Source organism: Magallana gigas, chromosome 8 (assembly GCF_963853765.1).
Source record: "Magallana gigas chromosome 8, xbMagGiga1.1, whole genome shotgun sequence".
Classification (NCBI taxonomy): domain Eukaryota; kingdom Metazoa; phylum Mollusca; class Bivalvia; order Ostreida; family Ostreidae; genus Magallana; species Magallana gigas.
The window spans coordinates 41585573-41612351 of NC_088860.1; the positions used below are offsets into that span (position 1 = coordinate 41585573).

Genomic DNA, 26779 nt, shown 5'->3' on the forward strand with positions numbered 1-26779 from the left:
ATTTTCATGAGATAAAAATTGTTAGTGACTCTTTAAATCTTGATTGTTATTCGATTTTATCGAAGTGTTGTTACTTAAGCATGGGAGTCTTGTTCTTGGATGTAATTAGTCTAATAGCACACCAGCTCGTTCAGACAAAATGAATAATGCACTTATGCATGATGACGTTTATACGTGTGCTCGTGCACCGTTACAAGGTTGAGTGTGTTTAAGGAAATTGAACGTCGCATATTTGTTATACAAACATAAGAGGAAATATTCACTAAATGTAGGTATTTATGGATATTGATTCTGTCCTTATCATATGTGCACTTACTTTCAGGGTAAATGTTGGCTAAATATCCTACTTTCGGGCTGAAACCGTCACTATAAAACAAAATGGTCAATGAGGATCCGGTTGATGTAATTATGCCAGGAATAGTGGTTCCACACACCTGCTGTATTCGCGTTGAGCTAGTTGTATCTCCTAACAAACAAAAAAAACGGTCAAATGAAGAAATAGAGATTCATTGATGGAAAAGTAGGCTTATTTAAGCTGAGCAATTGAATTTTTATGTATATAAAAAGTCGTTTTATACCCTACCGTCATATATATTAATATAATCATAACAATCGCTGGGGCCGTTTGTTTCGACGTCTAAAAATAGGAACTCCATCTTAACTATTCCATTGGGATTTGGATTTGTATAAGTGTAAGAACACACGTAATTTCTATGAAAAAGAGAACAAAAAATTAAAATATGTAATGGATATCTAAATTCAATTAACTCTTTTAAAACAACCGAGATTTATATTTTTTATCAAATATGTCACAAGGACATTAATATACAATAAACATAAAAGGCTAGGGATTTGAGTTTGAGAAATAGTTAGATTCCCATTCAATAGTATCTAACAAAAATTACGTTTTAGATAAATAAAACTGTTCATGCTATTCACATTATTTGAAACTGCCTTTAACGTTTTAAAACAATATCTAAAAATACATGAAATAAGGTTCGGAGACAAAAGAAATACTTGTAAAGTGAATTTTCTTTGCTGGAATCTCAATACGAATTCTTTTAAAGTTAACATCACATCAAATATTAACAATTAAAAAGAACTCTTGCATAGCATATTCAGTAAAAAAAAAAAAAAATGTGGAGGTCTTACATTGGGTACGTAGCAGGAAACAGCGGCGAAGAGAGAGTCACAGAACCTGATAGATCAACATTATTTGATGTTCCATTGGAAGAACAGTTTGCTAAAAGAAGCAACGTTAAGATTAATCATCAACGGTACATGAACAACAGTAATATATACTGTCAAGAGATAACACATGAACATGTAATAATCATCCAATCTCTACCCCTAACGAATTAATAGTATAAAGATTATCTTCTATTTTTATTCTGTATAATAATTGGTATTATATTTAATGGTATTATAATAACATATTATTTTTATAACAAAATACAGGTTTTGGCATGATCGCTATGTGACATCACGATAGCGAATTAAACGCCTATTATTTATGACCACATATTAATTTTTATCGTTATAGTTGAAAAGTATTATTATAAACTAAAGTTTATTAGTTTTATATATATATATATATATATATATATATATATATATATATATATATATATATATATATATATATATATATATATATATATATTTAAATAAATAAAACAGAATGCGACAGTCCAAATTAAATAAATTGTTTACTGTTAACAGTAAACAATTTATTTAATTTGGACTGTTGCATTCTGTTTTATTTATTTAAGTATTTTTTGCTGTACCAAGGCTTTATTTATCTATATATATATATATATATATATATATATATATATATATATATATATATATATAGATAGATATATATATAGATAGATATATATATATATATATATATATATATAGATATATATATATATATATATATATATATATATATATATATATATATATATATATATATATATTCTCTATCCTTTTGATATCAATTGCGACAGGTTTTTATAGACCAGACGATACTGAAATATCAACCTCGGAATTTGTCCTCAGTCGATTAACTCTTATCAACTAAATAAAATAATAATATAAGACAAAAACTTCCTTACATTCATCCTTTTCATAAACAATTGATACTTTGAGGACTATATGACAAAATGTGACTGAATCAATAGCTTATAATTGTATAATGTAAAACACACTAAAAGAAGATTATAATATGAAACCCAAACTTGAATAAACTTCCTTACATTCATCCTTTCCATAAACAATGGATACTTTGAAGCCAATTTCCTTTCCCGTATTATTAGTGCTGTCAGTGTTTAACTTTGCATATATTTTATTTCCGGTTGATGTTCTCGCAGGCAGTGTTGTCCCACAAGTAGAACAACAGATAGAGGTAGCAATAGTCGGGGCGCTGTCTGAATCACCTGCAATATAATTACATAAAATTCGTTAATTTATTACGCAATACATGACTTGTGCCAGATGAACAAGTGAAAACTTAAACTAGTATTGTCCTCCTTTTTTGATATATTGTTCTTAAAAATATAAACACTGAATCAGTTTATTTCGTCCATTTACAAAAACAAATTCTTAAAAAGACCCAACAAATTTTATTGACGATTTCAACAATGCATGTAGCACCAACCTTACCTCTTTACATTTAATGGTGAGATAAATTGTGTTAGGTACAGAATGTCATAACACTTGACAGCTTTTGTAAAAATTATTTCGCTAAGCTAAAGAAAGGGGTCTTTGTTCCAAATACACAAGCTTTTGAACTTTATCATTTACAAGTGTATGCAAGCTTTAAGTTTCTTTTATTTTTATCTTTTCTTCGAGGAGGTCCTATTGGCATATCTATCAACATTCGCACTATCAACTATCAACATTTACTTGTTTGACATAGTTTTACACAAATATAAGTGTGCTGAAAATAATTTTGCAATTCATTTTCAAAATAATACATACTGAAGGATGAACAACGCCTAATTTATTAGAACTTGATTGACAGTATCAAAATATCACTTAACAACAGGTTTTTAGATGCCTTTAATATAAAAACAGCACCAATGCAGTCTTATTTCAGTGTTTCCTAACCATTTCCCTTTAAATTGAGCTAAGACGTTTACTTGAAGGCGGAATCATTGGTTTTCAGACATAATAATTTATATATTAAGCTACTGTGGAATTATCATTGTTAGTGGAGGACCAATGTTTTTGGCTTTCGTTGGTAACCCTTGCCCACGAATTTACATCCCCACGAACCTATATACAAGGAGTTGTTTAATTTTCAATAAAATTACGCCCCAACGAAACAGGAAAATTTTTGCTACATGTACCCACGAACATTGACACTCTTGAATAAAAATTATTCCATAATGCCCCTATTTACTTTATGATAAATTATGACTAAAATTGTTGAAAATTACTGTTCTCACCGTCATAGAAATTGAAAACATCTCCACAGTCGACGTATATATCAGACACAACGAAGGAAAATTTTGAACTTGAATCTGGTGATTGAAACAGCCATTCGCAGGTTGTTAGTCTTAAAAAGAGCATCATTACTCTGCTTATTATGTCACTAGACAATAATTAAAGACACATACAGAAAGGTGGACATATATAACAAATTTTTTCTCTCGCTTCCAGTAAAAAAATACGAAATTTTTAAAATAAAATGGTAATTTGAATAGTACAAGTAAGTCAAATAAACAAGAGGCCCATGGGCCACATCGCTCACCTGAACAGCAGTTCCTTGTAACATTACATTTCGTAGCATATGCTTTTTCTATTTTAAACATTGAACCCCTTTCTGGGGACCCAGTTATGGTCCGAGGTTTATGGTTGGCTTGAACAACATAAATAGTAACATAGGAATGAAAATGTGAAGCACTGCGGTGGGACCGCACGTACACAACCTGAAAAACTGAACATAGCAGAGTTCCACTTCAAGAGGAATAACTCTCAGACTGTACAGAACACAAGAAAGATAACTCTTGGTTCCACTACATTAGAGTTTACACAATTTGAGGATCCTTGCATAGTAATCTCACAAACTGTAGCATTATAGTTCTCGAGAAAAACTTTTTAAAAACATTTTCAATATATCTTTCTATGTTAAACTTTGAACCCCTCTTGGGGCCACAGTATTAGTCCAGTGCTAAAGTTTTAATTATTTGGAATCTACATTATTTAAGGATGCTTGCCTAGTTATCTCACAAGCTGAAGCATTATAGTTCCCTAGAAAAAGATTTTTCAACATTTTCCCTCTATATTTCTATGCTAAACTTTGAACACCTCTTGGGGCCCCAGTATTAGATTGAGATCACGGCTTTTATAATTTCGAATCTACACTATTTGAGGGTGCTGACGTAGTTATCTGACAAATTGATGCATTGTAGTTCTCGAAAAGAAGATTTTTAAACATTTTCCATATATACCGGTACTTCTACATTTAACTTTAAACCCATCTTGGGTCTCTAGTATTAGTCCAGGGGTCACTATTTTAAAACTGTCGAACCTTCATTATCCAAGGTTGTATGCATGATAGTAATCTCACAAACTGAAGCATTGTAGTTCTCGAGAAGAAGATTTTTAACATGTTACCTTTATATTTCTTTAATAAATTTTGACCCCATCTTGGGGCCCCAGTATTGGTCCGGGGGTCACGATTTTACCAATTAGGAATCTACATAAGCGAAGGATGCATGCATAGAATTTCCACAAACTAAAACATTGTAGTTCTTGAGAAGAAAATTTTTAAACTTTTCCTTTATGTTTTTTAAAATGTTTAAATTTTGAACCCCTCTTGGTGCCCATCAATTGTCCGGGAGTTACAATTTTTTGAATCTACATTATTTAAGGATATACATGTATGCATAGTAATATCCCAAACAGTTGCACTATAGTTCTTGAGAAGAAGATTTTAAAACATTTTCCTACATATGTTAAAATCTAAACCCCTACTGGGGCCCCACTTTTTGTTCAGGGGTCACGATTTTTACAATCTTCACTATGTATACAACCTTTTGTGTATGTATTGGCATTTCTGGTGCAGTGGTTATTGAGAAGAAGATTTTTTAAACATTTTCCTAAGGTATTTCTATGTTAAACTTTGAACCCCGCCTGGGGCCCCAGTTTTGGTCCGAGGGTCACGATTTTTACAATTTAGAATCTTCACTATATATACAAGCTTTTGTGTAAATATTAGCATTTCTGGTGCAGTGGTTCTTGAGAAGAAGATTTTTAAACATTTTCCTATGTATTTCTATGTTAAACTTTGAACCCCGCCTGGGGCCCCAGTTTTGGTCCGAGGGTCACGATTTTTACAATTTAGAATCTTCACTATGTATACAAGCTTTTGTGTAAATATTGGCATTTCTGGTGCAGTGGTTCTTGAGAAGAAGATTTTAAAAAAAAATTCCTATGTATTTCTATGTTAAACTTTGAACCCCGCCTGGGGCCCCAGTTTTGGTCCGATGGTCACGATTTTTACAATTTAGAATCTTCACTATATATACAAGTTTTTGTGTAAATATTGGCATTTCTGGTGCCGTGGTTCTTGAGAAGAAGATTTTTTAAACATTTTCCTAAGGTATTTCTATGTTAAACTTTGAACCCCGCCTGGGGCCCCAGTCTTGGTCCCAGGGGCACGATTTTTACAATTTAAAATCTTCACTATATATACAAGCTTTTGTGTAAATATTGGCATTTCTGGTGCAGTGGTTCTTGAGAAGAAGATTTTTAAACATTTTCCTATGTATTTCTATGTTAAACTTTGAACCCCGCCTGGGGCCCCAGTTTTGGTCCGAGGGTCACGATTTTTACAATTTAGAATCTTCACTATGTATACAAGCTTTTGTGTAAATTTTGGCATTTCTGGTGCAGTGGTTCTTGAGAAGAAGATTTTTAAAAAAATTTCCTATGTATTTCTATGTTAAACTTTGAACCCCGCCTGGGGCCCCAGTTTTGGTCCGATGGTCACGATTTTTACAATTTAGAATCTTCACTATATATACAAGTTTTTGTGTAAATATTGGCATTTCTGGTGCCGTGGTTCTTGAGAAGAACATTTTTTAAACATTTTCCATATGTATTACTATGTTAAACTTTGAACCCCGCCTGGGGCCCCAGTTTTGGTCCGAGGGTCACGATTTTTACAATTTAGAATCTTCACTATATATACAAGCTTTTGTGTAAATATTGGCATTTCTGGTGCCGTGGTTCTTGAGAAGAAGATTTTTAAAGACATGCACCCTAAACTTACTGTTTCGCAATTATCTCCCTTTTGAAAAGGGCTGTGCCCTTTATTCTAACAATTTATAACCCCCTTTCCATAAGGATGCTTTGTACCAAATTTGGTTAAATTTGGCCCAGTGGTTTTTGAGAAGAAGTTGAAAATGTGAAAAGTTTACAGACGGACGGACAGACAGACGGACGGACGGACGGACGGACGGACGGACGGACGGACGGACGACGGACAACGGGTGATCAGAAAAGCTCACTTGAACCTTCGGTTCAGGTGAGCTAAAAACTAAAGGTTCATTCAACTTATTATAAAGAGAACATTATTATATGTTCATTGATATTCATCAATATATTTTTGTTTGAGAATATATCGTAGATCAATGCCAATTTTATCCTATTTTAATTGAAAAAAAAAATTCTTATCTATTGAACACAACAAAGACACAAACTGTGGATGAAAAGTAGTTGAGGCTTTTTTTTCAAAAGAAATGTTTCAAGAAATAGATTTTCGATGCAGGAACGATCAGCCATACATGAAATAAAACCAACGAGCACTCAAGACAACTACTGGTACGTGAACATCTGCAGATCAATAAACTGAAGATTAACTGAAAGATCTGGAAAGGTGACTAAATGTCAGTCTGATTAAATCAGATTCTAGGTCCGCTCTTTCTTTTTTATTGTTGTTACACGAGGCTCGTTTAGCGACAGTAGAAAAAACAAGGAGCGAATCAAGAATCTGATTTTAATCATATTGACTAAAATGTCAGAGAAAAGCCATTAAGTCATCTTTAGTTATTTTTCAGTCACATTTCAGTTTACCTAATGGCAAAGGGAGTCATATCCTTTGTAAACGATTTCTGTTTCAGAGACTCTTATATTTTCATTTTGCAGTATATATATTTGTCTGTGATAACACATCGATTTTGTAATGTATAGTCTAATAAGTTTCATCCATGAATATTTCAATATCTAAAATTGTTAAAAATTCTATACATACATAAGTAATAAGGAATCATTTTTTTTATTATTATGAGGTGACCAAATACAGTTGGGCGTGATCAAATATATCAAAAAATCTGTCATGCTTTTATTAGATTTGCTAACCTCCGACTGTAATTAATCACCCTGATGAGTCCTAATTCCTTTTAATAATTAAGTTGTTACCAACGAACAGGCTTCTATACTCACGTTGGATATGATCCGGATGCAGGATACCTGTAGCTTTCATACGCACTGTTTAGTGTAATTGTAGAGGGGGATCCGCAACTTAGGTCTACAACTGAAACACGACCAATATCAATGTAATTTTAAAAAAAATGAAGAATTACCGTACTGAGTAATGCAATTAAATAAAGTCTGTCAGTACAGGCATGTAGCATCATTTTTGAAAGTGGGGGATAGGGGCCAAAAAATCTTGACAAGAAAAAAAAGTAACTTTTCATGAAAATCCTAATCGCTTGGGGCTGGGGAAGGGGGGGGGGTGTTGAGGGGCAGAGCATTTCTTACCTATTACTTCATATAACATCAAAATTAATTTGACTGTTAATTTCCCCCTTTCATCTTTATTTTAACATGCCCTTAAAAAAGTGTAAGAAAGGGGGCTGCTCTTCCCTCCCAGATGCTACGTGCCTGCAGTATGACTCGAACAGCATAAAAGATAAACAGTTGAAATTTCAATGGATATATTCATATCATTGTCTGTAAGGCAAGGGTAAAGAATCTTAAAGAAATCAGAAATTTAAAAAATCAAAATTCTTACCACATTCTGCTGGACAAAGGAAGACCAAGAGAATCACCACTACTGAAATGACAGTCCCATACCAAGTTGCCATGTGTTTCATGTATCCATTGAAATCACAAGATAGGACTATGCGTTTCTTGTTTATATCAATCTGTGAAGAAAATACAATAGTTCGTTATTCACAGTAGTTATTCTTTCTCCGATACGGAATGTTCATACAATTTCATTTAAATAAGGTCAGTTTGTTAGTTTTTTACACTCATCTATGATAAAGTGCATTCTACTGTTTGCTTAGTGTAAGTTTTTTTCCTTGTAGGGGCGCTTAGAATGATTTCATTTTCATTTATGAAAGTTTAAATGAAGTTTCTTTTAAAACACGGAACAACTGCTGGCCATTTGCGTTTAATTTGACCTTTCTACCTTTCAATTTGGCTGCATAATGTCTCTTGTTGTAAATCCTTCGAGAACTGAGAAATCATCAGACGATTTTACCAGGAGTTCGTACTATAGTCGACAAAATTGCATTTCGAAATAAAAGACAAACCTGATTAAAATCTGATTCCTTCTGATGCATGTCGACACTACATAAAAATTGGATCATCAAAATATTTCTAATGATCAATGTTTCTTCAGTCGAACTGGTGGGAGTGACAACATGCATGTTGTTTAAATAAAGAAACTCAATTGTTATCTCTATCCACTGTGCACAACGTGTAAGCATGCTCCAGAAAAAATAAACACCTTTATCTACCCTCGATGTTATCTATGATGACGTGTTTTTATAATTTTCCAACGACGGTTTCTTGGAATTTGTATCTTTGCAATGTCTCCTTATAGTTTGGTATTTTTAGAATGAAATTCTAAGCATATATGTTGCTAGCATTTACAATAGGTATAAAATGTGTCACTGTTATCTCTTTCATATTGTTATAAACAACTAAACATTTAGATCTCTAGAACTTTTTTCACACTGTTAAGATTATTGCTTAGTTTTAGGACAAAGATTATTCTATTTATAATGAGAAATTCTTAAATTGGGGCTATGTGTTTTAAAAATGATACTTGGTAAAACAAGAAGTGTTTGCAAATTATCTTTAGACCAATGAAAATTCGAATCCTATCAATCCTACGGCGACATTGATTGTCAAGGTTTGCAACTAAAAAAAATAATCGCACTCTGGCATTAAATTGCGTTGTTTTCATGTGTGTAAAACTCACATTATTTAGTATATTGTGCGGAAAATTATTAGATATTCACACATAACACTAGAATATTCATTGATATCAAGATTAGACTTTTCAGGCTTAGTAAAATATTACTAAAACTGATTTGGTTGGACTTTTCCGATCGCGTCGCGGTCAACTCTATCAGCTACGTCATACACACCTTAACCACAATGTTCTTATTGGTGGATTCAGTTTACGCTTATTGACTGCTGGTTAACTAAGACTAAATAATGCACGGACAGAACAACAACATATCAGAGATTAAAAAATTCACATGGGTACTCGTGACTGTCGAAATTGGGCTATCTTTCGAAAGTGCACACTTGTGATAAAACAAACATAGGGTAAATAACATATATAGCTGTAGCTCTATGTAGAAAGTTTGGGTTAGTAAATATAAAGCCTCAGTGCATACAATACTTACATAATTGATATTATGACTGTTTTAATACCTTCCCTTATTGCCTAATTGTTCTTATTAGCAAAAATAAATGGCAGTATATTCACACAACCATGGTTTATGTTTTTCTATCAATCCTAGCCAGATCAACAATATTACATATACATAATTATAAGAAACCACTTGCCTTGCAAGATAACATTATCGTTGATTCTAAAATGAATAATAATCGATAAAATCAACTCCCGTCAGTACTTCAGTACTTTGATTTTTTTTGTTACTTTTAATTGTTTTTTATCCATTTTTTTCTTTATTTAACTCCTATTAGTTTTTACACTCTTATGTATATTTATGTGGTCATTTACAGAGCCTGTCTTCCCTACAAACCATCATTACAAATTATCTTACTAGTACAACTTAATTAACAGCAACCCCCAATTAGTAAATTAAATCGTTCGCGTTATCTTTCACTTCTACACAGACCGTCCGCTGCGTCGGACAGGATTTTTCTTTCTCGGGCTTGAAATCTTTAGTTTAATACAGAGTTACCACGTTCCGATCTGGAGTTTTATATATTATTTAGTTTTTATATATCATTTTATTTCTAGTTTAGTGCTAGTTTTGTAGATGTTTTTTTTTCTTTCATATGTGGTTTTTATTTTTGTTGTCCTGAAGAAGGGACGGGTTGTCCCAACAATTTGACAATATTTTACTTTATTGTTCGTGTCGTTGGTTATTTTTATTGCTTTTTTATATCTCATCTTATAACCGTGTATCTTTTGATCCGACACTATAGATAACGAGTGTGGTTGGTTTGTTAGTGCTTATACATATGTAATATATATATATAAACTTACCGGTGACAATAAAGACCGCCACCCCATGTTTGTTTTGTCCATATGATGGGTTTGAACGATATATCAAGTGTTCATAATGATTACGTTTTATCTTATATATAATGATAACTATTTAAATGTACATAAATAAGGCCAAACTAAATTGATTTAATTTATGTTTCTGCTTCCGTCCAATCCTAAATTTATTTGCATGCCGATCCCATCTTTTTGATTCGTATATATTGATAACTGTGACAAATAAATTCCAAGTCTAACTGAATGATTCGTTTTTGCATACTGAGACAACTTGAAACAAACATCAATCTTTCTTTGGCCTCACCAACACATAATCTAGACTTTATAGGATTTGCCTTTCAATTTAACTTCCTGGTTCATATACCATCGTAGTCTTGCTCAGTTATAATTTGTTTACTTTAAAATTGGTCAATTGAATTTCCGTTTTCGTATTATGACTTACTAGTATTATGCAAATAAACAGCATTGTTTGGTGCTCTTTATGTTATAAATGTTTATTAATAAGTTCCTACTGTTATGATAAAGAGTTTTTTAATTGCATGTCGCCGATGGAATAGCAACCAAATGGGCATCCTTGTTTTAAGTATTGCTGTGAAATATAAATGGGAATAAATACATACCTTATGGATAGTCTTGTGTTGTAGAAATGATAATTTTCATACCAAAATCAATTAAAATGCGAATCTGAAAAGTGGACAGATAACTAATAAGTTCATTACCTGCCAAAGGTTAATAAAAATAGTAAATGGTTACATGTATATTATTATTTTATGTTTTATTTTTGTATCTCGAAAAACAGCTTAAAACAAGAGGCCCATGGGCCACATCGTTCACCTGAGGAACAATAGGTATGATAAAATCAGCTTAATGGAGTCATAATACAACTATCTGGACAATGTACAATAATACATGTAGATCCTGTATAAATAAAATTCATTTTTCCCCTGGATATTCTTATGTTTATAATCATTAGTCCCTTTTCTAACAGGATGATTTTATAGTCATATCATATTTTGAGTATTGCAGTTCTCAAAAAGATTCTTAACAGTAGTTTATATATGGGATATAAACCTACATCAAACTCTAAACCTTCTTGTGAAGCAGAGGAATTGTCCTGGAGCCAAAGTCTTAACAATTATAAAGAATCACCTGGCTGATTACTTTCTGAGGAAAAGATTTTTAAAGATTTACTCTATATATTCCTTTGTTAAACTTTGACCCCCCATTGTGGCCCCACCCCACCCCTGGGGATCATGATTTTCAAAACTTTGAATCTACACTACCTGAGGATGCTTCCACACAAGTGTCAGCTTTCCTGGCTGATAAGTTATGATTTTCACAACATTGAATCTACACTACCTGAGGATGCTTTCACACAAGTTTCAGCTTTCCTGGTCTTATGGTTCATGAGAAAAAGATTTTTAAAGATTTACTCTGTATATTCCTATGTAAAATTTCGACCCCCAATTGTGGCCCCACCCTACCCCTGGGGTCATGATTTTCACAACTGTTAATCTACACTACCTGAGGATGCTTTCCCACAAGTTTCAGCTTTCCTGGCTGATTAGTTTCTGAGAAGAAGATTTTTAAAGATTTACTCTATATATTCATATGTTAAACTTCGACCCCCCCCCCCCTCATTGTGGCCCCATCCTACCCCTGGGGGTCATGATTTTCACAACTTTGAATATACACTACCTGAGAATGCTTTCACACAAGTTTTAGAGTTCCTGGTTTTATGGTTAATGAGAAGAAGATTTTTGAAAATTTCTCGAAAATTTTCATAAATTCCTAATTATCTCCCTTTGCAAAAGGGCGTGGTCCTTAATTTTTACAACTTTAAATTCCTTTAGTCTCAGGATGCTTTGTGTCAAGTTTTGTTGAAATTGGCCCAGTGGTTCTTCAGAAGATGTTGAAAATGTGAAAAGTTTACAGACAGACGGATGGAGGACGGACGGACGGACGGACGGACGGACAGACAGACGGACAGACGGACAACATGTGATCAGAATAGCTCACTTGGGCTTTCAGTTTGGTGAGCTAAAAATTAAGATGTTCTCTCGAAACATAAAATGAAAAATGGTTCTCTAAAGAGGGGTTTTATCAATATCATTTTTACCAACATTTCCGATGGAATCGCTTCTGAGTCAATTTACAAATTCCTGTAACGTTTTCCTCTAACAATAATAAATATAAGGGTTCTTTTTAAGGAATATATAATTTTCCTAAGACACTGTCTGAGTACTTTGATTGACCTGATTATAAAAAGATTTTCCTCTACACTTGCTGAGTTTTAATAATTACCTTCTATTAAAATTATTTTACCAAAGTCTTTACCGGCTATATTATAGACTGGGCAAACTGTCACCGCAGACCACCCAATAATGAGTTCCTATTAATCTTGGGAACAAGGTGCCTCAATCGTATGCAGATCTACTACGTCCTGACTCCTAACTTAATTCCAAAGATACCAATACTGCTGGGGAAACTATACCTTATTCCTACCCTAGCCTTTCCTGACATTTACCCTCTTAATACTTTTCTTCTTCTGCTCAAGCTTCTCCAACGTGTCGCCTTTCAGCTTCTTAGCCAGACTGCCTCAGCTGCTGGCTGCACTGACTTGTATACCCCTGGGGCATTTCACTCTAAGGGGTATCATGTTATTCAATTTTCATGGATTCGTTCAATTTGTTTCACTCAAATAAACCCCAAAAGTATTTCCATCGTGCTTGAAATTACCAACTCTTAAACAGTTGTCATAAAGTATTCTTCCAAGGAAAATAATATCTTTGAATATCTAAACCGGTGTCGTGTCATACTTCCATACATGTGTGTACGTAATTATGGGCACTTCTGTCAAGTGTCTTGTTACAACCTGTTAAAGAATTCTGCCGACAAATCTACATACTTTTTTTTAACGAAAATTTGTTTTTGGTTTATAAATGGAATAAAACATTCATGAAGATATTTATAACTCGGCAAAGTTTATAAATACTTAATTAGAAGGCATACATCATTTATTTACAGAATGTTTAAAGAAATCTTTGAATTATCTTTGAAGTGTTATCATACAAACTTGATTTTTTCAGGATCCACAGGTCAATGTGCATTTATTATCCGTGCATTACCTGCAACATCTTTGGCACGTAAATGATTCATGAATTCAGATTGTAAAATCGCATCTTGTTTTACACAACAGTGATAATTTAGTAAAATATATAAGATCAGGTATTTGTTGGCAAGTGTAAACTAAAACTGTTTATTGTGATCGGCTTCTATTGATCAAAGTTGTGTGCATGTGAGACATCCGACAAATTTTACTATTTGCGCACACATTGCACTTTGCACTACTTAATTTACTATGCAATAACAACTTCGTGTAAATCTAGATCTTTAATTACATGTAAATTTCTAAAAACCTTATTATAATGTCTGCCTTGTGACTTTTTTTTTTACGTAATCGTAATTTTTTAATCGGAAGTGCAATTTGCCTACTAAACGTAAAGCTAATTAATGCTGTTCTTTACAAAAATTTAGATTATTGATAATCAAAATTTCTACATGACAAGTGTTATCATGTACCAATTTTGATTATTAATAATCTAAATTTTTGTAAAGGACAATGCCTTGCTATTTCGCAAATCAGCAAACAATGGATTGCAAATGGTACGATATATGTTTTATATTGTGTTAATTGTATGCACTGTTATCCTTTCGCATTACATTAACAGAGCTGACCAATGATATTGCATGCCGATTTCCTTTTAAAGGAATTCTTGTTTTAGTTCCCATTGCATTAAAATGCCTGTTGTTACTATTGGGTTGTCTCTCTTTGACCTTACCTACTAGGTGATGTAGACAGGGTTTTAAAAATTCTTACGTTTGGGTTTGTATTCTTTAACGAACACAATCAGACGACGATTGTAGATTAATATCGAGGACATTGGCTAAAATCGCGGAATCTTAATTATTAGTATACATGTACATGAATATATACCCCCTTTCTTTTGTATGATTTCATTATTTTTAAGAAGTCATTTGTTAAAAAAAATTATTGTACCAATAAAGTTTACGTATTTGAAAATAAACGAATATAACCTTGTATTTAAAACCAACTCCATGTGTGTAAATACAAAAACTTCAACAAACAGATAATGTTCACATTGGTTTTGATGTTTACAATAGCTGTAGATTTTTCAAAATTAAGAAGACAATCTAATATTAGTATGATTAGAAAAAATAAAAATGATAATGATTTGATGAATTTGCTTTGTTTCTATCTATCTATCTATCTATCTATCTATCTATCTATCTATCTATCTATCCGCCTATCTATCTATCCGCCTATCTTTCGTTTTGGTTATTTTAAAAATGGAAATATTTTAAGTTTATCCGGATGCCATAATTCGGTTTAATATAAACTTCTTAACCCCAAAACTTCTTAACTACTTGTACCAATATACATTTACGCCAGCTTTTTTCCGGATCAATCCGGTTTGCATTGAATGTACCAGTACTAGTTTATACACCCGTGACCTCAATTAAGGACATATTCGTTATTTTTTTTAATTAATTAACTAGTTGCAAGTCCGGATGACATATTCTGAGAAAAATAGACGATAACGCATAGCAAATCATAACCCCCATTCAGTAGTATAAATGTAAGTGTTGTATCAATATACACTGTATTGTCTTCCTACAATTGTTTATTTGCTGTTATGTATCCTTACAATTCACTCTGATGAATGAAGGAAAAAACTCTAAATATATACCAAATTTCAATATTTTTCCAGAATTGAAATTAAAACTCTCTCTCTCTCTCTCTCTCTCTCTCTCTCTCTCTCTCTCTCTCTCATTTATCACCTTGATGTAGTATAAAACATGTTCAATGTAGGGATTGATCACAACCTCTGACACGCGAGTTGAATTTTAAAGGCTCGAGCGTCCAACTCTGTTAGCTGGTCTTTATCCTATATGCAAACGTAATTATACTTTTGATACGTACCTGTATGTTCTAATTTCTATTTTAAATATTTTAATTTGATTCTTTTTTTAAATGTCCGAGTGCAACTTTTTGTTGGTTTGTACATAACAAAAGACTCCATTTTTACATGTGATGTTTCACTTGGTTTTTGTTTTGTTTATTTTTTGTTTTTCTCTGATATATAAAATTCATTTAAACGTACGCGCATAGAAAAACGTATCAGAACTGGGGATAAAAATCAGACTGATCTTTCTATCTATGTACGGGTCAGGAAATTTTTCTACATTGAGGAAGTTAAAGTTGCTCATCAATAAACTTTTATACAGAATAACATTATGTTACTTTAAACTAAAAAATTGATATTGAGGTTAACATGTCGAATTAAAGTGAACAATCATTAAATGTTTATGTCCTTTATAAAGCAGCAACTTTTTATTCATTAGCTGATTCAATAATCATATATCATATAATAAGACTAATAATAGTGCAAAATTTGAATTAACTTGTAGATCAATTTTTTTTTTTCAAAAATCAATTTAAAGATAGCTTTTTAAAATGGATGCTTCTATATTTTCACTGAACAAAAAGAGGTTCTTAAAAAGAAAAACATGTCAAGTTATCAAAATAAAAAAAAAATTTGGCAAATATCCGAGTCCAAAGAAAATGACAAAAGTCAATATTTTTAGTTTATTCATTCCGAAGACAAGTTCATCGAGACATTTAGGGCAATGAGGGTTTTAATGAACTTAGGAAGGAAGTTAATGTCCAAAGAAAACAACATTTATGACTGGAATTATGGAATAAAATGGTCTTTTAAAAAGTATCTCCTTATAATTTTTCAAGACAGGAGATAATAGGGAGTGTTGGATAGGACAAAATGGTGACTATTTTTTAAGATATGGTTCCGTAAATTAAAATTAAATAAATTAACATCTTTACGCCATTGAAATTTATTGAGTTTTTCTTTAAAATTTAATAATAATCGTGACGTAGGATGCATAATGATAATAATTTTTATTAATACTATTGATATTATTAATTGAAATCGAGCAGATCATTTTATCTTCTAATAATTTTTATCTACCTCACTTTAACTACATTTTATTGATTCTATATGAATTCAAAACATCAAAATCAACAATAATTTTTTTTGGTAAGCATTTATTTGTTTTTTAATATCAGGGTCTGCAAGCTGTTGTGACCTGTTTGTGTGTTGCCTTCTCCATTGAGACAATTTCATCGCAACAGTTCAACAACCACAGAGGGCGTGAGTACAATAAATTAACCTATCCTTTTACAGAGGGCATGTCATTGAGTACAATAAATTAACCTACACTTTTACAGAGGGCGTGAGTACAATAAATTAACCTTTACTTTTACAAAGGACGTGAGTACAATAAATTAACATACACTTTTACGAAGGGCGTGAGTACAATAGATTAACTTGCACTTTTACAAAGGGCATGAGTAAAATACATTAACTTACACTTTTACAAAGGGCGTGAGTAAAATACATTAACTTACACTTTTACAAAGGGCGTGAGTATAATAAATTAACCTATACTTTAACAGAGGGCGAAAGTATAATAGATTAACATACACTTTTACAAAGGGTGTGAGTACAATAGATTAACTTACACTTTTATAGAGGGCGTGAGTACAATAGATTAACTTACACTTTTACAGAGGGCGTGAGTACAATAGATTAACTTACACTTTTACAGAGGGCGAACGTATAATAGATTGACTTACACTTTTACAAAGGGCGTGAGTAAAATACATTAACTTACACTTTTACAAAGGGCGTGAGTACAATAAACTAACTTAGAATTTTACAGAGGTCGTGAGTACAATAGATTAATTTAGACTTTTACAGCGGGCGTGAGTACAATAAATTAACTTACACTTTACATGTATAAACTGGAGAGAAAAAAATGAATATCGCATTATGCAGAATGCATAGGCTCCTGAACCATTACTTTTTCCCCTCGTGAATATTTCATTTTCCATGTCTGGGTCTGACATAAAAAGTGAAAAAAAGTTCTACAGAATCAAAAATATCAAAGAAAAGAACTACTATATTTATACATGTACATCTATACACTGTATATCATATAAATCATAATTAACAATCACTACGAAAATGTTTAAAAACAGATTATGTTCGTGATAAAGCTAAATAAACCGTTGCTTAAATTGTCAGCCCTTCTTTTAATGAAAACCTCTTCCTCATCTGTTTGATTTCTAGCGTGGACCGTGGTGTTTAAGATCCCCCGAGGCGTCCGTCCCCCCGGCTTTAGCAGCGTGAACGCCTTCTGGACGGCCAGCGGACACTACAACGGCGAGGATGTGACGGCCATGAGAGACTTTACGGCCAGCAGCAAGCTGTACAAGTCTAAATGGCTGGATGACTGGAACAAGAGGAGCTTCTCCGCTGTATGTATTTGTAAAACAATTTACGATTACTTACATGTATTACATGTACGTATCACGTTTACGTATAGCATGTACGTATTTCGGTTTACATGTTAACTACTACGTTTACGTAATAAGGATCACCTATTCCGGCTCACGTATTACGGTTTACGTATCACGGTTCACGTAATCAGACTCGCGTATTATAAATGCACGTTATAACATGTACGTATTTCGGTTTAATTGTTAAGTACTACGTTTACGTATTAAGGATCACGTATTCCGGCTCACGTATTACGGTCCACGTATCACGGTTAACGTAATCAGACTCGCGTATCATAAATGCACGTTCTAACATGTTCGTATTTCGGTTTAATTGTTAAGTACTACGTTTACGTATTAAGGATCACGTATTCCGGCTCACGTATTACGGTCCACGTATCACGGTTCACGTAATCAGACTCGCGTATTATAAATGCACGTTATAACGGTATACTCATTACTTAATATTACGTTTACGTTTTACGTTTATGTTCAACTTTCACCTATTACGTATCACGTTTAGTATTATTTCTTTTTTAAACAATTGAAAATTAAATTGCGCTTAACAATTTTAATCTATGACCATCAAATTGAAATTTCTGGGCGACAATTACCTTTCTTTGCTTAAACACGGTTACCTCCCTGTTTTAAGGTCCGTCTGTCGGCCTACAAGGATAACAAGGAGGTGGCATACGTGGTGTTTGACAGCATGGGTAAAAGTAGGAACGACTGGCTGGACTGTGGGCGGATCATAGAGTCCAGTTATACCGACATCACCACCGCCACCAAAAACTACTGCGAGATGAAGTAAGTCCATTCAAACAACCTTCACATTTCTAAATGGCAGTGTAACGTTGCATACTTATAATGTAAATAATGTAATAGTACCTTGGTTGTGTCTGCCCAATAATAAGTAAAATGTGCCCTTCATAAACGAGTTAGAATATAGTGAATAGATATGTATCTCAAGTACATGGATCAAATTCAAATTGGACAATGGAAAATTTGTTTTATGATATTTAAGACAACGAGGGGTGGTATTATTTATGACAACTAGAGGACAAGGGATGGGGTGGTTTGATAATATCGATCATTATAATTTCATATAATAATATAATAAAAATAGTGATGTACTAATATATAATTATTAAAAAGGGGAGATAAGTCACAATTAACGAACCACCTGAGAGACCTTATGCATTGGATAGAATTATGTCTTTACAGCCCAAACACAGGACGTCGAACGTTCTTCATCAACCATCAGTACGGTGGATGTACAGTAGACGCTGGCTGGTTCATGTTGAAAGATTATGACGCAACCGGCGAATGCCAAGAATGGGACGTCATGTCGGGGACCCCCTACTTCTACTATTCGGCATCGACCACTCTAGTTAACTGGAGCTCAGGTAAATCACTAACTATATCATAACTTATCTGTCACGTATTTCAACGGCCTGAAAGGAAGTTATTTTCATAGGTTATGTTTCTCTTCAGGAAACAGAGGAACTGCTGACGTCATGGTGGTTTCCGTCATGGGTAAGTTCATTAAATATTTTATGCTACATGTATAATTTTCGCGCGATAACTTATAGATATCAACTTTAAATCAAAAGTATTGTCGAGGATCTTATTTTCATTACAATTGAAGAAATAGTGATTTAGCGCGCAAACTTTTTAACTTTAACTTTTAAGATATTTCAATATTGTGTTTTGTTAAGGATCTTTAATTCTTTGTGAAAATCTTGGATAGTTTGCAATGCAAATATCTGAACTTTACCTTTTCTGGGTGTTTCAACTGTATTGGTGAAGGTATTGTATTTTAGCGCTCGAACTTTGGAACTTTCACTGTGAATTTAATGGAATTTTAAGTCTTTGATTGTAAAACACCTGGTTTTTCTTATGATAGCCTGGGATATGGTGTTTAAGGCGGTGGAGGGCGTGGTCCCTCCCCAGGGAGGGCTCCGTCAGCTGTGGTACTCCTCTGACACCCTCAACAGCGACAATCCCGCCGCCCAGACCCTGACCAAGGACCCATACCTCGTCTACAAATCTAAAAACGTTGAGACTTGGAGAAGTATCCCCGGATTTTTCATTGAAAGTGTAAGTGTAATTCTTGGAAATATTTTATTGGATCAGTTCTAAAAGTATGCATTCGTTAGGTGGACTACCAACGCGCTAATTTAGAAATGTACAAATATTAAAAGTGTGTGCTAGATTAAAAGTGATATAGGTACATGTGTACAGAACCTCAATATCTGATTTGAAAAAAAAAATCAGAATGACAAAATATTTGAAAAGTTAAAGGTCTGGATAATTTGTACCAACAAATCCAGAAATCGCCCCTAAAAGATTAATGTGACAATTATTTTATTTCTTTGACTTTGAAAGTTATGGGTGGAGCTGAAATGAAGCAAGAAATTAATCGTTTTACAATTGAACTGTTTGATCCATGGACAGTATACAAGTTTGACATTTTTCCACCTTTCTCAGGTAAAGTATGCTTACTTCACCAATGGCGTCGAGGTAGCTTTTGTAATTTTTGACGGAAGGGACGCAGACAAAAACGGATGGTTCAACGACGACCGAATCCTGTACTCTTACTGGACAGATATAATCGGTTACACCAAGGTCGGCTCAAGTATTGACGGGTAAGACAAAATCGTTTACCTAACTGGACACCTGTAATTGGTTTTACCAAAGTCAGCTTCATTATCCAATGGTAAGAGAGCATCCTGTATTCTTACTGGACAGATATGATTGGTAACTAGTATACCAAGGTCGGTTCCAGTATTGTTGGGTAAGAAAATATCGTGTACTCTTACTGGACACATGTTATCGGTTTTACCAGTCAGTTTTAGTATTTAGCCTGCAGCTTTCCTTCGCGTTTGATATATTTTTCCAAAATTTGCGCATATATTTGACCATTAAACAGTCATTTACTGTTTCATGCATGTTAAAATAATCTATACCGTAAAATGTTGATTTACTGAACACTTCTAGGGACTTTACTTCTGTCATGTTGATTTTGATTTTAATTTAAAGTGACACTACTCGGCGATTTTGTGTGCACAAAGAACACGGAGGATGTCCAAATGACAAGGCTTGGATGAACATTCTGGACTCTTCGGATTCCAGCCAGCCCTGCTCATGGGATAAGAATGTCAGACCAAGACCATACTTTTTGTACAGTAGCAAAAAGACTTGGGCCCTTTGTGAAGCTAGTGAGTCTGTCTGTCTGTCTGTCTGTCTGTGTGTGTCTCTCTCTCTCTCTCTCTCTCTCTCTCTCTCTCTCTCTCTCTTTCTCTCTCTCTCTCTCTCTCTCTCTCTTATTGTAATTGCCACCTTTTTATCAAGGGATGTCTACTGCAAACTATTTTATTGAAAAAACCCAACTATATCTATATTCACAAAGCCATAAGAATTTTGAAAATGAGAGAATCTTCTTACAGACGGTGCTTGGAATCAGGCAGAATTTCCCGCGGCAGAAACCATGGCTATCTTTGTCAAAGGTAAAATTATTGTAGATATGTGTTTTTATTTACTTATACAGTTCTACACATTGAAAAAATTAACAAGGCATGAAATAAATATAAGATATTAGGTTTCTCATCCTTTGGAAATAATCGTAAGAATTTTTAATGAAAAGAACTTTGGAGTATTATTATTTTTCTTATAAAGAACATTAATCTTTAGTTAATATTGTTTGTGTGAAAAGTACTAATGATTGATATATCAAATAGTAAATCATGAATCCTGTAAACATAAATCCATTAGTTTGAATGGTTAAATTACCCCGGTAGGTTGGCGTATGGTTATGAAGGTAGCGCATACCATGTCCATCTCCCCCGCATCCTCCGTCTATGACCTTTGGACTGGAACCTACACTCTAAACGAGTTTGACACGGACGCCCTCACCATAGCAACGGGGACCAAAACTTACAAGTCCAGCGTGGTGGATAATTGGAGCAGCTACCAAATCTCAGCGGTCAGCCATAGCTTTATTAACGCCATAACAGTCCTTTTATACTGTGGTTTCATTATTTTCAAGCGCATTAATTTTCCTGGTTTTAGCGTTATTCTTCTTTACCATGTACATTTCCAAAGTTATCATTTCTCTTACGAATTCATGGACCGACTATCAAAAACGAAATCTACGAACATTTATGTTCAACTAATATTTAAAAAACACAGTACATGTATATGATTTTTTACATACGTATAATTTAGTATTTTAAAAATTGCAAATTTAAGTTCTCTTAGTTAAAACTAATCATCTACAAGTAATAAACAAATTATACACAATACCTATATCTGTTACAAGATTTTTTTTTCTGTCTGTATATTCAGATCAGGGTGAGTTTTTACTCCAAAGGGAAGGAGACAGCGTACGCGGTGTTTGACGCCCACGGTGTTACTGACAAGAACAGTTGGTTTGACTGTAGCCGGCTGCTGTACACGGCCTATGACGATCTGAACCGCCTCAAAGCAGTCTCCTACTGCGGCATCCCGGGGTACCTACTCTATATGTGTCTTTATTTCATACATATTTTACTGGAATTCTATATAGTACTTGATCCATTCCCTGCATGTTTTTATTTTTTTTATTATCAGAAATGTTTGCATTTTTAGTCTATTATGTCCAATGTCTAAGTGGGACTTAATATCTTCAAATTAAGACGTTTTATGTGAAAGTATATTTCATATTGAGAGTAATTAGTAAGGATAAAAAAATTCAGAATTACCGTATTTATAATTAATTTTTCTATTTTCATCAGTGACGGAAATTTGGAGAGGCGTTTCTTCGTCCAGAATAATTACGGCGGCTGCAGTAATGACGCCGGGTGGTTCCTCGTGGTGGAGAAAGACACCTGCGCGTGGGAGCAGAGGACCACCCGTCCCTACTTCCTGTACAGTGGCCTGACGGGAAGGGACCTCCAAGACAGTGAGATATCATTTACTCCTGTTGACATCTTAGAATCAAATATGCGCGATATTCAATTTTTAACGAATTAAATACAGACTTTCCGGGTAAAAGATATTATATTAATTGATATTATCATATTCATATCTCTAATCAGTATTTTGCTTTTCTAATTTTTCCCTGTTAGATAATTTCTATTTAAAGAAGAATTTAAGGCTGTTGATATAGTCTATTATGATTTTGATTTCAGACATGGTAATTGCTGACTTATTCTTGATTTCTGTCGGTAAGCATATTGATATACTAGTTACAACGTACGGTATACTCAATAATTAATTTTATATAGCAATGTTTTCTAATTTTTTTATTTTTCTCTTTTGATTTATCTATTTCTATTCTTATAATAATACAAACAGTGATGGACAACTGCTTCCCTAATCCTTGCCAGAACAGCGGCACGTGCTATGACGAGGGAATGGACTACACGTGCACATGCACGGGAGACTGGTTAGGACAAAGATGTACCGACAGTAAGTGTTGTCAGTCGCGTTATCATATTCTCAAGTGGTAGTACCAACTTTGATACTTATCATATACGTGTGTGGCTATTTACAACAACAGAAAAAATAACGGAACTAACGAAAACATTAAAATCATACATTTAAAATAACTGTGGAGTACTGAATATGTGTAGGATGTGATTGGGGACATTTGATTATCAAAGCAATTTGAAAACAATTCTGAAAAAAAAAACATTTTACAGAAAATGGTGCATGGGGGTCGTGGGGATCTTATGGCACATGCTCAAAAACTTGCGGAACCGGAACTAAAACAAGAACAAGGACTTGTGACAACCCTGCTCCTATTGGTAATGGCGCCGCATGTCCAGGATCCTCAAGTGATGACGCAGATTGTAACACTCAACCCTGTCCAAGTAATGAATACGATATATTCTTTAAGCTTTTGATTTTTTTTTTGGTTTATTTCTAACAGGTTATCAAAAATATAATGTGGCTTTTTTATTTCTGAAATATCAATAATTCATTATGTAGACACAATTTACTGGACTAGAAAAAATAAAGCTGCTACTATGCAGATGTGTAGCGCTTGCATTAATCATCTTTTTTTATATAATCAATGCAGATTCATTTGTTAATTGTAATGGTGGGGTTTTTTACTTACTCAAAAGTTTTTTAGTTTTCAAAATCACTTTTTTCAGTTGATGGAATGTGGGCAGACTGGGGGTCTTGGGGAACCTGCTCCACTACATGCGGGGGAGGTAATCAGAACCGCACCAGGAACTGCACCAATCCGGAACCACAGTACGGGGGCGCTGATTGTGTCGGGAACGCCCAGGACTCGCCCCAGACCTGTAACACCAACCCCTGTCCCAGTGAGTCTCAGTAATAATGATGGTTACGTCGAATACTGTACGTCATCAAACTGCAAAATAATGGGACTTTTCATAAAGTTAGATAGGCATTACTAAATCCGCATCTTTTACCATGAACACAATCTGATAGTATTTATTTCAGAAAGTTATGAGGTTACATGTAAATGAATACCAATCATATTCCTATTTTATATTATTCTTAAGATTGACATTAATTAAATGTTGGTTTCCTCAAGAAATCTATTTTTTTATACTTCTATATCCTACCTGCAAAATTGTCATGAATGAAATGTTGATTGACATAAACTTTAAAGGCATAATTGATATATGTAGTTGACGGCGAGTGGGCGACCTGGGGATCCTGGGGGGACTGCTCCGTCACGTGCGGTGGAGGGTCCCAGTGGCGGAACAGGACCTGCACCAATCCCGCCCCTCAATATGGCGGCAGCGACTGTGTGGGCAATAGCACAGACTCCCCGCAAGACTGCAACACCCAGGTCTGCATAAGTAAGTCTGAATCCTTGTTTGTTTCAGCTGTTTAATAAAGCTAATAAGTTTCAAAAAAATTGATTTTTCTTCATCGTTTTATTATTTCTTTTTAGCTGAATGAAATTGATTTTTAAATGTATGTTTGACAGTTTTGATATCATATCTTTGTGTGACAGTTGATGGATCGTGGGGTAATTGGGGTCAGTGGGGCACGTGCACTGTGACTTGCGGGGGAGGAAGATGGTCCAGATCTCGCACCTGTGACAACCCCGCCCCCGCTAATGGAGGACTGGATTGTCCGGGTGATATGTCGGACTTCAGCGATTGTAACATTGACGCCTGTCCTACGGTGGCCGCAGGACAGTACCAACAGGTGTGTAGCATTGGGGATGATGTGTCCTCGCGGGGGGGGGGGGGGGGGGGGGCATATTTTATTGATTACCCTCCTGGCCGTCCTTTCCATCTCCCCAATCCCTATTTAAAAATATATTGTGCTTGGCTTCTCCAAAAATGTAGCTCTATGGTCTGTCGATTCCAGAAAAAGTCCGTTTAGCTACAGTAGAAAATCCACGGCAATACCGTGCCCAAATAACGACATATATGTTAATCATTTATTTGTTCTGATCAAGACGTTTGAAAACATACACAATCCCCGAACGTTCTATTTGAAATACTTTTTGAGACATTCATTTGTACACAGAATTATTAAGTTGATATCAATTTGAATTTCCATTTTAAAAAAATGACTCAATCACCTCTACATTTTATTCGTTATAACAGTATTTTGATATTCATCGAGTTTGTTCCGAGCACTCGTCTGTTTATGGATTATTCAAAATAATTGAGAACTCAACAAAACATTAGGAATTTTAAGCGGGAAAAACAGTTCGTTAATCGTGCATATTATGTGACAGGTCACATAATATATTTTTTTCATTTTTGAATATTTGCCGCATTCTCATTCCTAAACGTTTTCTAAACATTTTCTTTAATTTCAGAACTGTCCTTCTACTTACTTCACCTGTATGAACGGGACAATTTCCTGTATCCAGGAACAATACAAATGCGACTGTTCCAGCGACTGTGAAGACGGAAGTGACGAACAGGAAGTGTATGCCGGATGTTCCTCCTCACATATTGTGAACTGTATGGCACAAGCGTCGGGTAAGAACTTACAATGGATTAAGAGAGAGAGAGAGAGAGAGAGAGAGAGAGAGAGAGAGAGAGAGAGAGAGAGAGGGGTGGTAAATGCTTTTTTTGTAATTATTGAAATAGATACACAAAGTTTAAGAAAAAATGTAAAACGGTTTGAACTGGTCAATGCTATTCAACTTTTCACTCGAATCAAAATGATTATTTACAGGTACACAAGTCTTGGCTTCCCTGTTTTTGATGGTAGTCAGTGCCATCATCGCTTCTCTGCTCTGAGGAAAGTTTCAGCTCTTTTACACATTTGTTAATTTCCTTCTACTCTGTATTCCACGAATCTGGCAACCTGGTCAAATTATATGATTGTATATCTGAGTTTTTGTTTACATTGTACATGTAATATTGCTCTATAATTATATATGTGTTTACCGGTTTTTAATGTGAACACAGGCCGGTAGAATAATCTGTTCTTCATAAATGTGATTTTTTGACTGAAATAAAAAATAATAGAATTTGTTTTGACAGAATGAAAGTGTATGTTGTTTTATTCTTTCATGAATAAAAACTTTCTTTGACTTGTTTGTTACATCTACCTGTAGAAACCTTAGATCGTATGTATTGGATGTTTTAACTTCATTGTAACTGGATAGATTGGCCTCTCTGTCTTTCGGCTCATATATAGCTGTATCATGGGGTTTTTTTTATCAATCTCAATGAAATATTACATCTAGCATGTCTGCAAACCCTTTAGTATTTATATATGTTTAAGTATTGAATTATAGCAAGTGAACTATAGATAGATAAACAAACTATCCATCAGATTTACCCTTAAATCTTATACATGATATTTGTACCAAATAAATATTTATGATTTTAAGTAGAGAAGAA

The 26779-nt window shown here is 34.0% G+C and overlaps 2 protein-coding genes across 2 annotated transcripts in view; one reads left to right on the forward strand and one right to left on the reverse strand.

Annotated features, from left to right (window-relative positions):
- Window positions 1–10534, reverse strand: part of LOC105342829 (deleted in malignant brain tumors 1 protein) — an 87964-nt gene extending 77430 nt beyond the window's left edge. The window contains exons 1-8 of the mRNA XM_066069297.1: window positions 10484–10534; window positions 8018–8150; window positions 7447–7537; window positions 3444–3553; window positions 2250–2429; window positions 1153–1243; window positions 584–711; window positions 317–466 (exon numbers count right to left, since the gene is read on the reverse strand). Coding sequence (XP_065925369.1) covers window positions 317–466; window positions 584–711; window positions 1153–1243; window positions 2250–2429; window positions 3444–3553; window positions 7447–7537; window positions 8018–8150; window positions 10484–10525 — 925 coding nt within the window. The 5' untranslated portion in view covers window positions 10526–10534. The remainder of the gene's footprint in view (window positions 1–316; window positions 467–583; window positions 712–1152; window positions 1244–2249; window positions 2430–3443; window positions 3554–7446; window positions 7538–8017; window positions 8151–10483) is intronic.
- A 4845-nt stretch (window positions 10535–15379) lies between these two features.
- On the forward strand, window positions 15380–26467 carry LOC105340987 (uncharacterized). Its single transcript, XM_066070069.1, has 21 exons — window positions 15380–15388; window positions 16665–16749; window positions 17731–17918; window positions 18592–18746; window positions 19164–19345; window positions 19434–19475; window positions 19846–20039; window positions 20430–20587; window positions 20982–21160; window positions 21389–21448; window positions 21740–21924; window positions 22287–22450; window positions 22715–22881; window positions 23111–23146; window positions 23277–23390; window positions 23624–23794; window positions 24080–24253; window positions 24587–24760; window positions 24919–25115; window positions 25741–25906; window positions 26106–26467. Exons 1-21 carry the CDS (start codon window positions 15380–15382, stop codon window positions 26168–26170), a joined length of 2865 nt encoding a protein of 954 aa, XP_065926141.1. The 3' UTR covers window positions 26171–26467.
- The last annotated feature ends 312 nt before the right edge of the window (window positions 26468–26779 follow it).